The 15,186-nt window shown below is 39.6% G+C and overlaps 1 protein-coding gene across 2 annotated transcripts in view; it reads left to right on the top strand.

Annotated features, from left to right (window-relative positions):
* Nucleotides 1–15,186, top strand: part of negr1 (neuronal growth regulator 1) — a 132,182-nt gene that overhangs the window by 66,663 nt on the left and 50,333 nt on the right. For both annotated transcript variants that reach the window (XM_035177134.2, XM_035177135.2), the window contains exon 4: nucleotides 10,296–10,427. In XM_035177134.2, the coding sequence (XP_035033025.1) occupies nucleotides 10,296–10,427 (132 nt within the window). The remainder of the gene's footprint in view (nucleotides 1–10,295; nucleotides 10,428–15,186) is intronic.

Here is a 15,186-nt window from a genome sequence, read left to right as displayed (position 1 = left end):
AAAGTAAATGAAAAATGGTTAAAGACTCTATTTTTGTCTGTTCTTATATTCGCATACTTACTGCAGTGTCTTTCATGTATTCAAGCATTCATGCATTGGCCAAGCTCGACAGATTGATTCAATTCCCCACACTCTGGTGGCCAAGTCAGTTAATTAAACATTTATCACAACTGAGCTGAGCTGTGGTATAGAGTCAACTCTTTGTTCAGTTGGTGAACACAGTATGCTCTCATTTAATGGTAAAAAAGCGAAAAAGTATTTCATGTTATTTTAACTTAAATCCTCTGAGATGGAGGGATTCATCTCCCACTACCTGCGTAATGTGGATCTCATCAACCTCGGTCTTTATTTTCCACATCTTCAACTTCTTTGTGAAATATATATCGCCCAGTTTTTAAGTTAACAAAATACATCTCTCACAAATATTGGCATATGTTTTTTTTACTGGAAACAACAAATGGCTTTATGCATCAATCCTGATTCACAAAACAAATCAAAAGGTGCTGATCACACATTTCCCTTAGCCAAGCTGAGCTAATTACTCTGCTGCAGCAATTTTTTAAAATCACAGTCACATAAATCTATTAACTCTTCTACATCCTGCGTTTTCAGAACAGAAAGTCACAGTGAGGTAATACCGTGGGTCACAGAGGTGGCAGTACATGCAATCAGACAATGACTTGAGGCTCCTTTGGCCCAGTTCCACTCACTGGATTTTTTCGCTGCCTCAGATTGACATTGAGGGAGCAGAGCAGGTGTTATGTATCAAGGCAGACTAACACCCTATTTTTGAGAAAGGCCCTGCACACCGTGTGATTTTACCCCGAGCTCTGGCCCACACCTTGAGTTGGGGCCAGGAGGCAGCGGCGCACAATGTGGCAGCGTGGGTTGTTCTCCATTTTCAAGAGTTAAAAGGATAAATTGATGTAGAAAATGCTGCTCTATGCTATAATTTATTCTTCTGCGATGTCTGCCCTATCTGTGTATTGCAGCCCTGAAGGAAGTGTACTCACAGCTCCCCTACACAATGTGGGAAATTGCTTACTGCAACGGCACTTAGCCGGCGTTGGCACTGAATGTGAAATTAACCTTGCTATGATTTCTTTAATTTGCTTGGAGTGACATCTCCCTCAGGTGAGAGGGTCCTCCGTCACTTTCATAAATATATCTCAGCACACACTTGTGTTAGGTCCCCTGGTGTTTTCACATTGCTTACAACAATGCTCAGGTTATTCTCTCCCCAAAGACACCTATCCCTTTATTCTTCATATTCAGGATACCTATTGCGATGTCAGTTTATGTTGACTGTAATGTCAAGGTTTAGCACTCGATATATAATGTTCTTCAAAGTATAAATCAAGGATGCAATTCTTGTTTAATGGCCTCTCTGACCTTTGCAAAGCCCCCTTCCGGCTGCAATCGATAGGAATACCATTTGCTGTCTAGGCGGGATGATGCAACTAGATCCTGCATGAACAAAATATATTGTCTTTCATTTATCAAGTAAGACTGCAGACTAATTTAATTTTTTTAATGGAAATTTCCCCATTAGTCTCAGAGGGGTTGTAGCTATTTGTTCAAATTTGAGACTGCTTTGAAACCCCTCCTACATTTTTTGCATTTAGAAGAATATATGAGCAAAAACAGTATTACCCCTGCTGATCAGAATAAAATCACAAATGAAATCTGTTGTGAGTCAGTATTTGTGTTACAGTACTGTCTTAGTCACCAGCTAAACTTCATCTTAAATGGCAGGAAGGAATCAATAAAATACACATTTCTAGAAACACATTCTGGGGTCAAAACAATATTCCCTCTGCCACCATATTGATCCAAATTTAAGCCGACATTTAGTCCCAAACTCTTAACTTTTCACTCGCCAGTAAACTTTGTTTCCCCTGTGGCCCCTTTGCCTAAACGCTGTGGTATTTTCTATGTATTTGGCTGCAGTTCTTGGTTTTGCGAAACATTTTTGCATCGTATCCTCACACAGTTTATCTAATCATCGCTTTGTCCAATTGGGACTATCTTTGGCATCTCCGTTTCGGCTTAGCAGCAGAATTTGGCGTCGGTGTGAAAATTGATTTGGCAGCACAGACACAAAAATTTAAGAGTAAGGCATATCAGCAATTTTCCCTCTATTCAAAATCTAAATTGCTCAGCGGGAGGTCAGGCCCTCATTGTACAATGCGCTCTGCTTCACTGACCTGTACTTGACATCGATGCAAGACATGTTTGTTGCAGAAGTACATTTTGGCTGATAATGTTCTGCTAACCAGTCACACATTGCAATGGTTAATCATTTACCACCTTAAACTGACTGCACAGATTGTCTTTTCCATCATCGTTGAAGAAATTTGCAGTGAAATTTCAGTGTTATTATTAGTTATTCGCAGCAGTTCAGAGGGACAATTACTGTTTAAACAGATTCAGTCATGTTCCATTAACAAATGTGTGGATTTTGTGGTTATTAGCAAAGTTACAACCTTCAGGGGGCAGGAAGATGCTTCTGCACAGCTTCGAAAACAAACATTAGACGATTGTCAGAAACAGGGATGTGGAACGTAAGAGCACAATGTGTTGGTGTCATCATCAGGGTTTTGCAAAAATGATATATTCAATGTTTTATCTAGAAAATCTGAATCAGGTTTACACATACAAGGAATTCGCTGTGGTGTATTTGTGCAAGTACAAATATAAAAAATATAAAAATAAGAAACAAAATGTAATATATAAATTATACTATAAGCACCAGGGGAGGTATTGTGCAATACGTTGTGGGTAAACACTAGAGCCTGGATGGTGCAAAGTACAGTTAGTCCGTTATTTGCCACAGGAGGTGTCAAAGTGTCACAGTCACAGGCAGGGACATCGGTGCAGTCCAGTGATAGGGTCCCAGGCCTTGTTGATGAGGCCAGCAGCAGCAGTCAGGGGAAAAAACTGTATACAAAAACACACACATCCAAACTTGATCAACACTAGGTGCTGGATAGAAGTGACGAAAACCATGAGACGAGAAAGGTCTCCCAGGTAGGTTATGTTTCAAGCCCAGTCTGATAAAGGGCGTGTGCCGTCAGCGTTACCTAATGTTGGTGTGTGGACATTTCTCGTCTTCTGGAGGATGTTTTAATCTCATCCTATTGCATTTTGACAATGTGGCTTGATTGTTGCGTATCTGAGAAATGCCATTCGAAGGTTGTTGTTTTTTTTTCATCGGCACAGCGCTCTACAATTTACGTGTACATTTGTGTGCACCTGCAGAATACAACATTTAGCTCCATCAGTTTAATTAGAAGCCTCCCTGCCACCTGTGGATATCACTATAGGGTACTGTTGAATGTGGGAGTCATTATTACTCACACAGGTTTGTCACAATTGTAACTTACATTTAGATTTATTGGTCACACTTTTTCATAGGAGACATTTGGACATGTAACAGCAGTGGAGAAAAGATCAGATAACGTTGGCTGTGATCTTTTTAGAAATGCCAGTTCTTATTCTGATGGTACTGCACATGCAGGCTTATTGGCCGGACTTACTGGAGTCATTAAATAAAGAAGCTGTCGTACATCTGCTTTGGGGAAACGTGAAAAAAGGAAGGTCCATCTTAACATGTTGTATGTCTTCCTAACTGCTGTTTCCCACTATTAAGACAGAGACAGCTTCATTGTCTTGGTGTTTTAACTGGATTAAACTTAATTGTAGAGCATAGAACAGGATGGTGAATATCCCTTCACTGACGTGAGATCATTCCTGCTGTGAAGGATTCACATTTGTTCTCTTATCCCGGGTCTTCGTTGCATGTTTTATCTGTTCCTCATTGTTCAGTGATAAAGAGATCACGATGACAGTTTGGAGTCATTATCGATTCAAATGCAGGGTTCTCATTTTCAAACCACTTAGCCAGAGGCAACAAAAAATCAGTCTGTTGCTTTTTGTGTCGTGTGGTCAACCAAGCAGAGGTGACCGATTTTGTACCTGCTATCTTATCATGAAAGCTTGGTGGGGCGCACTTCCTTCATAAAACAAGGTTTAGATTTAGTGCAGATGTGAGTCTCAATAGATCCTGGTGTCTGTGAGAAATTAAATCAATAGTATCTGCATCCAGTATCTAATACTCACAAGTGTTCAGTCAACTACAAGGAAAGGATGTTATTCATCTTAAAAATAAGTATAGATGAAAGTAAGAAAATGTATTGTATGTTTTTATAGCCCGTATAAAAGATGAATGCTCTATCAATCTTAATACACAAAATAATAAAGAGTGCTTTAATCCAGTTAATTATGCATTAACTGATTTAGATAATTGGACTGTATCAAACAAAGCTCAAAATCTGATAAGCTACTTTCCACTTGAAAAGAGTTCTGTGTGCGCACCGCAGACTAAAGCCAAGAAAATTATCCTTTGCTCTTACATTTCCCAATAGGGGTCATCTGAGCAGGTGGAGACATCACCCCAATTTCAGGTCAAACTGAGTACAAAAATAGAGGCAGAGAAATAATGTTGGAAAGCCTCCATTTTCATCCTGTGATTCTTACACAACCACATCGTAGATTGTGATGGTGGACCATAGATCATGGCGATGCCTTGTGAATCAGATCGTGATAGTGGATCGTGGTGGCAGATGATCATGGACCCTAATAGTGGATTGTGGATCGTGATGGTGGATCCTGACTGTGGATAGTGGTGATGGATCATGATGGTGGATTGTGGATCGTGGTGGTGGATAGTGATCGCTGATCATGGACTATGATTACAACAAGACTGCTTGATATACAATATGCCTGCTCACACATTCTACCTTTACCGGCAATAACTCGTCCATTTCAATTGTCATTGCTGCTCCCTCTATTTCTATTAGACATGTTCTTGTTTATGTGTTCAGCTACAATCAGCATATATTGCACTTCTGTCCATCCTGGGAGAGGGATACCTCACATGTGTCTCTCTCTGAGGTTTTTTCCCTCTGTCAGTAGTTTTTACTCCCCCAGTGGCAAGTAAGGGACCGGTCATCTCCCAAGAGGTGAAAAAGTCACCGTGCCTTTCTGTGGAAACCAGAGCATTTGATCCTGCCATTTGGTGAATGGAATTGGAATCATCAAGCATACTTGGCCTCATGGTTCAGTGCTTTTGATTTCCTTGCCTTAGTAAAAGACTTAAGTGCACACAGTGGATATCCGCATACTGGGTATCATTATTCCCTATTACAATAAATTACAATGGAGCTGTGCATTAAGGGCAGTGCAAAGGTCAACCCTGTCAACACAGGGCACCACGATGAGTCCTGTGATGGTCTGCAGGGGTTTCTTTCCCTTTAGAAAATCTATAAATGAATAAAATGTGTTTGTAAAGCACTTTTCTAGCACAGACATAAAAAGGTACTTCACAAGAGAAGGCAAAAAGAGCAGACATAGCCTTGATGTGTATGTGCTGTGATTTCTAGCATTGATCAGCGTCTGCCGTAAACAAGCCAGACACTCTGCACAGTAGTTCAATCACTAATGGTTTAAAACTCCTTAAAAACTGTGTTGTCGACATTCATTAAAATCAATATGTCTGATTTTAGCTCTGTCATGTACAATGGACATGATGGACACATTTGTAGACATCCTGTTCTTTTCTGTGAAGCAGTTATGCAATAAGAAACACACAGTCAGGTATATGGCACAGGTTCATATGTGAAGTTAAGATTATGTGTTTAAAAGGGCAAAGCACAGTTATTAAACAGTTATCGTCAGATGTGTCATGACAGTTTGACCAACTGCAAACAAAACATCCCTTATTTAGTCATTATCAATACCTTACTGTCAAGAGCAAATCACTGCTTCTCTGTCTAACATTCACAAAGATATTAAATAGCAGCACCTGATGCTGAAATTAGGCCTAAAAAACAGGTTAATATAACTACTTAAATTAAAAGTGTCCAGATTATGTTTTTTGGGTGTTTCCCGTTCTTTAAGTTTCTCATGTAGCTTTGTCGTGCACGAAATATTCTACTATTTGACAAAGTCTTGGACAAAGAGAGTCCATATCTCCCAGAGCCTCAAAACACCTTGTTTGCATTGTGGGCTTCTTTTTTTCTTTTTTGTAAAGCATCTATGTCACCGAGGCACATATACGAACTTACAGTTATAGCCTGATGTAGAGATGGTTCACAATCACAACATGTGAAATACAATAAACAAACAAAATAATAACATATTACTGTGATATGTCCTGCAGACTTGAGTGTCCTTTTCAAGCCAAGAGGAAAAACTGTGAAAAGCGGCATTTCAAACACATTTGGTTCCACATTACTTCTTTTGCTTCCCTCAAAAATAAATGATAATCGGCCTCATTCACCAATATCTCCTTAAGAATTTCCTTAAATTTGTTCTTAAGAAGTTTTCTAATAAAACTCTACGTCAGATTCATGACGCGTTCTTAGACTGCAGATTAATGGGCATCTGTGTTCTTATATTGATGAATGCCATGTGTTCGTAAGTTGAAAGTCACTTTTTCATGATTAGCACAGGGAAACGACTCACCATATAAGGGCGTGAGACTGCAGAGCCATGTGCACACACAGAACTCACAGTAACTGAAAATAGCTTTTAAGAAGCCAGAATTGATTGAGTGAAATTCTAAAGACGGCGCCGCCCCGGATTCAAACCGTAAAAAAGGTTTTTATAATTTGTAGTCAGCAGTGGATATCAAATACCACAAAAAACAATACATGGGATACGGTTACCCATTCAGTGAAAGCTGTATCTGGAGAAAGTCGAATAACTGATGTAAAAAAAATGGTTTGATCTCGCATTTGAAAAATACATTTTCAAACAGAGGAGAGAGGGGGAAGGAAAAAGAAAAGGAAGGTGCACAGAGTTATCTGAGCTGGAGCAGCGCATCATTGGAAACTCAGCACTGCAGGTTAATCCTCAGCTGAGCATCTGTGGATACTCGGCCTGAGCCTGACAGGACCTATCGGGACCGGACATGCTGGGCTAGCTTCAGACAAAATGTTTTCAATAATATTCCGGTTCAGGTCCCGCTGTGGTGCAGCTGCATCTCCTGAGCCATCTCTCGTCTCAGAACAGAAATAAACTCGGTTTTCAGAATTAATAGGCTACCTGTGGACGTAATGTTTTAACTAAAAGCTGTATAAGTAAAGCAGTGGAACATGTGAAACATTTAATATATAAACACCAGTGTGTAGAAACTAAAGATGGGTGACTATATTTGTCACTGAATATTCTCCTCTTCAACTTATAATGTGCAGTGAAACTGTCTTTTTTAAGCAAAATAAATTATACAATATTATAATAATTTAAATTGTATTATACAACTGTAGAATTGAAACAATTTCAGTAGATTACATTTTTTACATAAGAACAAATCCCAGATAAGTAAACATTGGTGAATGTCAGAATCTCGTAAGTGGGTTTTAAGAAGAAATGTCTTCTGAAGAACAGTTGGTGAATGAGGCCCAATGAGATTACAATATTTTTGAACGGTGTTATCTTTCGCAGCAGTATTGCTGTGAGACAGACAGGAGGCTGGTACGAAAAACACTTTTCTCTGCCGCCTTCAAAAAACTCCTTTTTGCAAACTCCATTTTCACATTTTTAAGGAAGATGTCGTTTCTTTTTAAATAAGTAGAGGTACTGGTTTGGAAGCTTTGTTGAGCAGGAGACAGACTTATTCAGAAAAACAGATGTGATCTCTCTGCATCTGTCATAACTAACACCTCTTGGATTGAAGTTATATCAACACTAATTATCACCATCAACAACACTGTTTAAGTTGAATTCAAATTAAATGTGTTGTTTTATTTTTTGATCATATTTATAGATGAAAACCGCTTATGTAGCCTATTATTTTTGGCTTCTAACTTGCAATGCACCATGTGATCACGACTGATTTACTCTGTACCGCACATTCTCTTTAACACCAGTGGTATCAAGTTTAAAAATAAACTGTGCACCAAATAAAACAGCTTTTTCACTGGTTCAATCCCCGGCCATGTGTCTTGCACCGCCACAGAACTGGAGCCCTTGGTCTTATGTCTCCATCTCTGTGCACTCTTGGCATATTAAATTGTTTGTTTTTGAGACAGATCCAGTGCTTGTTTATGGATCCGTCTTTTTTTTTTCAAACATGTTCTTTTCCTATGCTGTTTGTGAAGCCACTAATATCTTTGCCAAGACTCTTGGACTCCATTGTTGCCACCACAACAGAGTGAGAAGAGACAGGAAAGCTCATTATCCACAGAGCCTTGGGTTTCAAGTTTTATGACATCGTAGTTAGCAGATAAAAAGGTGCCAGTGTGGCAGAATAAGAAAGTGACATTATATAAGAATCCAGCTCACTTTGAGAGGAGACTGGCAGCGCAGAGTGGCAGCATTTCCACTCCTGAAGCATGGGTTGTTTTTATTCCGGCTCCTGTGATGTGATATATTGCTTCGTCAGTGTCGGATCTCTATGGTTTTCTGAACAGTATGTTGAGTTCAGCTTTGCTTGATTGTTCACTCTGTTTGTTCCCCGTGCCTTCAAAATCTATCCACATATCTTCTATCCCAAACCACCATTACCACCCTGAAAAGTTGTATATAAATAGATTCCCTGCTGAGCACCGCTGGGTCGGAAATAATTCGAGTCTGGCAGGGGGAGAATCTGCCATTGTTTACGTACACGCTGCTGCCTGCTGAGATCCTATAACCATTTGTTACAAAACCGTATCAACTTGTCAATGATAAATACAGATGCCTTGTAGGTCATTACTTTACTCAGGCACATAACCAAATGCCACTCAGGGCTTTATTCTGCGTAAATATGTGAAAAAGATAGTTTAATTGATATTTTTTTCAATATTGATTAATCATGTTTCATTTAATCTACATGAAAAATGCTTGTAATGAATTTGCGTAACCCAAAATGGGGTTTCTTATTATCAACAGTCAAAATTCTTACATAATCAGACACCTGACGCAGAGCGGTGCCAAGGTGACGTGTCAGACTGACGCAGTTGTTATTTTCCCATCCAGCATCCACGCTGTTCATCTAAACGTGTTGGTCTTAAAATAATGTGCGGTCAGATGCATTGTTGGTGTGTTGCTATGAGGAGGCAGTGGAAACCATTTGTTCTTAAGAGCAACAAAACTGTGGTACAGAATCAGTGTTTTATCAAGGGGACTTTATCAAGATGGCAATTTGCACCCTCATAGGTGATGCACACTCCTTGTTACACACAGACAGATGGTTTGCTTGTGTGCAAAGTAGAACGTTTCCTCTGCAACCAAGCGTTCCCACTTACTACCTGGCAAATCCAATATAATAGCATCCCTCAAGGATAACATTTTTCTACTGTTAAACTAACTCAAGTGGATTTGGACTTGCCCCAAAGGCACTTGCACCATTCGCATTAGATCAAGCACTTTTATTGTTAAAATGGAGCCAATTCAGTTCATTACTGAGATGGTAGGACCAGGGAGTATTTAATAAATGACTGAATTAAAATTGTGTCATTTTTTTTCTACAGACGTTTTTGTCAATTGCTGACACAACCTGGAACCAGCACATTTACATTAATCAGATATAAGGCGATATATTCCATTTGCAATTAGTTGCCATTCGTATTATACATATTCCTGATTATTCTGGCTGAATTATGCTGGACCTTATATTATATTTCACCAGTGGTTCTTCCCATTTATTTTATTCAGTTTCTAAAATAAACACATTTGCACAAATTGAGGTAGACTGCTCATCTGTTACCACTAACTGAGTGTTTTAAATGTTTTTCTCCATTTGAGTGGACATGTTTGTGTGGGTTTGTGCTCCCTCCAACTTTTGAGGTGGTTCTCCGCCCCTGCCAATATGCCAGTCATGTTGCTGTGCTGCTCCTGCGTTTCTGGCACCACTAGCTAACTGTAGAGCACTGACATGTGCATTGAGCCCTTAAATGTGTCTGTCTTCCAGGAAGTAGCTCTGAGAGCGAGGTGTGGAGTTGAGCAAATGATGAGCGGATGACTGGAAATACACCCCCATTGTGTTTACTGCCATCATATCAGTCTGAGTGGATTGTTTCGGAGGGTAATCAGGGGTTCAGTTCAATACCTAATCGCATTGTATATTCTAATCAGACTTAAAATTGAAAGCTATTTACAACAAGTGAGGGCTCTCCACTCAGGGAAAAAAATAAAACAATAGTATTTATATATATATATACCGAGTGTGTGTAAATGTGTATGTGTGCTGTGTTTGTATTCTTTGTAGACACGGTGTAAGTACTCTGTCTCCATTTTTCTATTTCCAGCCAAGAAGTATGACAGTGGCGAATATCTTAACATCACTAGCATCACAAGGGACCAGGCTGGAGACTACGAATGCAGCGCTTTAAATGACATCGCCTCTCCTGACACCAAAACAGTAAAAGTCACAGTCAACTGTAAGTATATCTCTGTCTTCTTCCTTGCTTTTCTTTTTTTTTCCACAGTGGCCCTGCTGACACATGAAAGGCATAAGGGCAGCCTTCGATGATACCACTGCTGTGTCCTCGGCTGTGCTCCTCAAGAAACTGTACCTCTTAGAAGTTCGGAAAAGTGGAAGTTTCTTAATATTTAATGTGAGAATTCCCTTTTTGTCTGCGCGTATAGGTGATTAATTCACACCAAGGAAAGGTCTGACTGTTCCAAGCACTATTCCATTATGCAGGTAATGAGTCTTTCAAAAGTGTGAGGAGACAGTAATGAGGAGCCAGGGCATTAATGAGCGATACTGGGCTCTAGCTGGCGTGGTCACATGGAAATCACCACTCATATGTATGAGCAGGAACAGGCGCTGGACAGTGATTGCTGTTCCCTTCTCTTTTTAAAAAGCAATCCTTTACTGCGCTGTTATTCATGGAGGATGTGCATAGATGCCCTGTGCTAAATCTCACTTTTGGCAAAGCTCATCAGGCACTCGGCTACAGAGACTGGGGGTGGGGGGGGGTGGGGGCTCCTTCTGGCCCAGTTACTGAGTCATATCCTGAAAGCTAATCATGTAAGTTTTCCAATTCAACTTTTAAGAAATGGAATATTTTATTTCATACACAGTTTTGACAATTTACTTCTTCTTTTGAAATAACTTTGTGTCCAATAATGTGTGTGCTTACGTCTACCTCTCTGTGTTAAGGCAGCTTTCATTCTGGCTTCATTATAATACCCGAGTCTTGTGGCCATTATTTCTGTGTAATGTCTGCCTCTAATGAGCCGGGCCTGAGTGAAGTTTTAGAGGCCAGTTATTTATAGCTCTGCTGAGACACAGGTCCAAGGATGGAAAGTGCTTTGACAACTGCCAGGGTCTTACACAAAAGGACATTCCCACAATTATTGATAAGGCATGTCACAGGCAGATGCCCACATTTTAAAGCCAGACAGCAGGACTACGTGGGTTTAGTTTGAATTAATTGATCGGGAAGTCTTTCCTTTGCTGTCAGGCAAAGTCGCCGCCGCAGCTTGAGCACTGGAGCGAGTGGGAGAACGCCGTAGTTGGTCAAGTGTTGAGCTGGTATTTGCCTGCTGCCCACACTTATCTGAAGCAGCGAGAGTTACTTATACTTTATTTTGGATCTGTGTCTTATATGAAGAGAATCACCCATATATATGATTTATGATTTTTAAATTGGTTTCAGAAAAGTGTTTATCACGATATTTTACATAATCCTCCAGTTAGAGCATGGACTTATTTCTAACTACAGATCTATGAAAATATCTCTTAATACAAAGGAAGAAACTGTACAGACTTTAAACGCTGCCTTCTGGACTGAAAAATGTAGGTTCTGCTTTGCAGCCAGCCTAATTGCTGCATATCACAAGCCCTTCTTGGAAAGGCTACGGATTATAATACAGAAAACATAAACAATGTGTTGGACACTATTATCAAAAGAAGCAGGAGGATGCCAAGTGTATAATTTAAAAGGAGACTTCTCGATGTCCATGCCAAAAGCTCCGAAAAATTTATTTCCAGGAACACCACCTGCAAGATAAATGACACATTTTCAAACTAATTAATGTGTTTCAATATGATTCACCTTGGAGTTGGGAGAAATATTTGCATCCTTAAAGTAGCATGCTGTTTTTTTATAAGTGTGTTTTTACATGGTTTAGTCACACAGTGCTGATAGGGAGCTCCGGTGGACAGGAAACCTCTTGCAGCGGACGTGTGACTCACAGGCCTCCAGTAATTAGTTTAGCCGAGTTGATGGGGCAGCCTGCATAAACACTAAACTTTGAGCTCTCCTCCTTTAGTTGTTGACATCCTGTTTGAGCAACCTCCACAGAGTGTCTGACTTCTCTGGCCTCACTAGCACCTCACATATGAAAGGCCCTGTATTTTGTTGCATCTGTTTAGTAGTCAAAGTGCTGTGCAACCATGGGACTCGGATAAACAACATATGTTACAAACTTTAAGTAATCTTTTGTTTTCAACACCTTCAAATAGCAGCAATGTGGTTGCTTAAAAGGATTCAGTACCTCATGAAATGGAGCTTTAAATATTCAGTGTAACGCCCGGGCCACACTGCCTGCGTGAGCGGCGCTGCTCTTCTAGAGAGTCAAGGTCTCGCCTGTTTTCCCCCACGTGCCGACATGATTCATGGCAAAACAGACAGTAAAAATGATCTTTCTCCATAGTTTTAATGTCTAACTGTGGAATATGTCATTGAATCCATTCAATCAACAAGGTGGTAATATAACAGCAGGACCGGCATATGTCTTTATGTTGTGTTCACAAAGTAAACAATCACTATACATTAATGGACAAAATAATCTACAGATTAAAACATGATAAAAATTATTATTATTTGCAGTTGGATACAGAATATTTAAAAAGGGCTTCACGTCAACCAACACGTTTTTTTAAACATTTATTAGAGTATATACTGTATATTAACGAGTCACTGTACTTTTCTACTTACATTTGCTAAATATTTTCAATACAGGATTTTTACTTGTAACAGAGTAACTTTTACAGTGTGGTATTAGTAATTGTACTGAAGTAAAGTATGCGAATACTTCTTCCACCACTGTTGCTAACATGCAAACTAACGTGTTTAACTAAAAAAGAAAAATCCTTTCATTGTCATTCCTTTAAGGGTCATTAATACTGATAATAAAAACTGTTAAATCCTGTAAAATCATGATATTTCTATACCATAGCAACCCAAATCAGTGTATCAGCTCTAAAACCACATATGTATCTGTTTCATGAAAGTTGCCCCCTCACTCCCCACCACGGTGACTGGTGACACATGCTCATTTACAAAGATAAGGGGGTTGAATAAATGAGTTACAGTTGTCCACTGGAGCGACTGATATGGCCACAGCAGGCAGAGCTGGAGCCAGCTGGTGGCCACTCTTCACTGCCTCCTCACCACACTGGCACTTGCCCGGCGAAGGGAAAAAAGAAGCTTTTGCACCACACATCCCAATCTCCTGCATCATTCATGCCCTACTGTCACACATCAGGCCTCATCCGCCAGACGCCTCGGAGCGTGGGGGGTATTGATGAGTTTTTTCGGTGTGCCAAATTCTGAATTAAGATAAAGACGTTAGCTGACATTGAAACTCAAACAAGAAAGGATACGTGCATAGTGAGAAGAAAGAAATGTAATTTATTAAAATGTGTGGGAAAATGCTTGTGCAGCTGTTTATCTTGGTTTATAAAATCACCATCTCAACTTTTCAAAGGCTTGCTTGCAAATTCTGCAGGGGTCAGTTTTACACGAGATTTCCCATGGATATGTTAAAATGTACAATTACATTAGATCGATCCAAACAATAACATTAGACCTAGTTTGTTGACATTGAAAAATGAAAATAATGAAAATCTACCGGATTTGTCTCAGGTGCAAATAATGTTCACAGCTGAGGCTAAAAAAAAAGCTTGATTCACGTTACACAGGTTCCAGGTTAAACGTACACAAGTCAAATACACATGTAACATAGGTCTAGTTATTTGTTGACATATTAAAGTAAATTAACCATTGTATGATATCACATAATGACACTACCTTTAATTTAACCATTGTATGATATCACATAATGACACTACCTTTCTATTCTGTAAGTCTTTTTTTTTATAAACAGGATTCAATGAATTTCCTTGTTCAATTATTGAAGAGGCCATCATCTTGTGCTTTGTCTTGGTCCGTTGAGTATCCTTCTCTTTAATAGCAGTTCAATTAAATTAAGCCACAAACACCAATCAGTCATGTCTGCACTATTTCTCTCCTATCGTTCTAATGAGGCGGCATTGAGTGAGTGACACTGACATTTCATGGGTTAACAGTCTAATTAAGTACATGTCCAAACAATTTCTCTCTGCTTTCAAAACAATTCCTTTATAAGCTGAGAGTATAGTTGACCTCTGGGCTAATTGCAGATTAAGGGCACTAATTAAAATAAGCAAACCAGAGTAATGAAAACAAAATTAAGCTCTAGCATGTTTGGAGTTTTAATAACACAAGGCCTTCTATAACACTAAGCCTGCCATTTGGCTTTCTATGATATGAGGAGGCATTGTCACTGTGCAGCGATTTCCAAGTGTTAAGTCTGGTACATTTAACCTCTGCTTGAATGCCTCTAAGGCTCAAAAGACCACCTTAATCACACAGCACTAATTAAATGATTGGCCTGTGCCTCTTGTTTTCACACGTCTGCTGATGAATGAATGGTGACTGGATACTTTCATCAGCCGGACCTGAATGATGGCACTCGCGCAGGAGGTCACGCTCGCCTCAAATTGGCTCAAAAGCCCACTCGGTGAAAGGAAATTTCAGTGATTTTTTTTTTTTACCTGATGAAATTTGATCTCTGACCTACTTTTAAAATTTACATATTCATCTTCCCTGCGGGTGGCTGCAGCTATTGGCGGAATCTCTCACCGCACAGTGTGACTCAAAGGCGTGAATATCACATCTAGGTGGCTGAGTTGGAGGGAAGAATGAGAAGGAAACCACCTTTGAAAACCTCCACCTGAGATAAAAAGCCAGTGATTGATTATTTCATGAATCCGCCTTCTTTCAGAATAAAAGCTTTCAATACAAAATACATACACATGACACACTTTTCTTCAAGCTGAGGAATTAAAGAATTCTGACCTTATCCTTGCTGTTAAGAAATCTCTCCCCCTCCGGAGATAGCTGTCGGCTCCCACTCGCTCGT

Source organism: Hippoglossus stenolepis, chromosome 14 (genome assembly GCF_022539355.2).
Source record: "Hippoglossus stenolepis isolate QCI-W04-F060 chromosome 14, HSTE1.2, whole genome shotgun sequence".
Classification (NCBI taxonomy): Eukaryota; Metazoa; Chordata; class Actinopteri; order Pleuronectiformes; family Pleuronectidae; genus Hippoglossus; species Hippoglossus stenolepis.
Note: the sequence above shows the minus strand (reverse complement) of the source record. Positions and strands in the feature narration are given on the sequence as shown.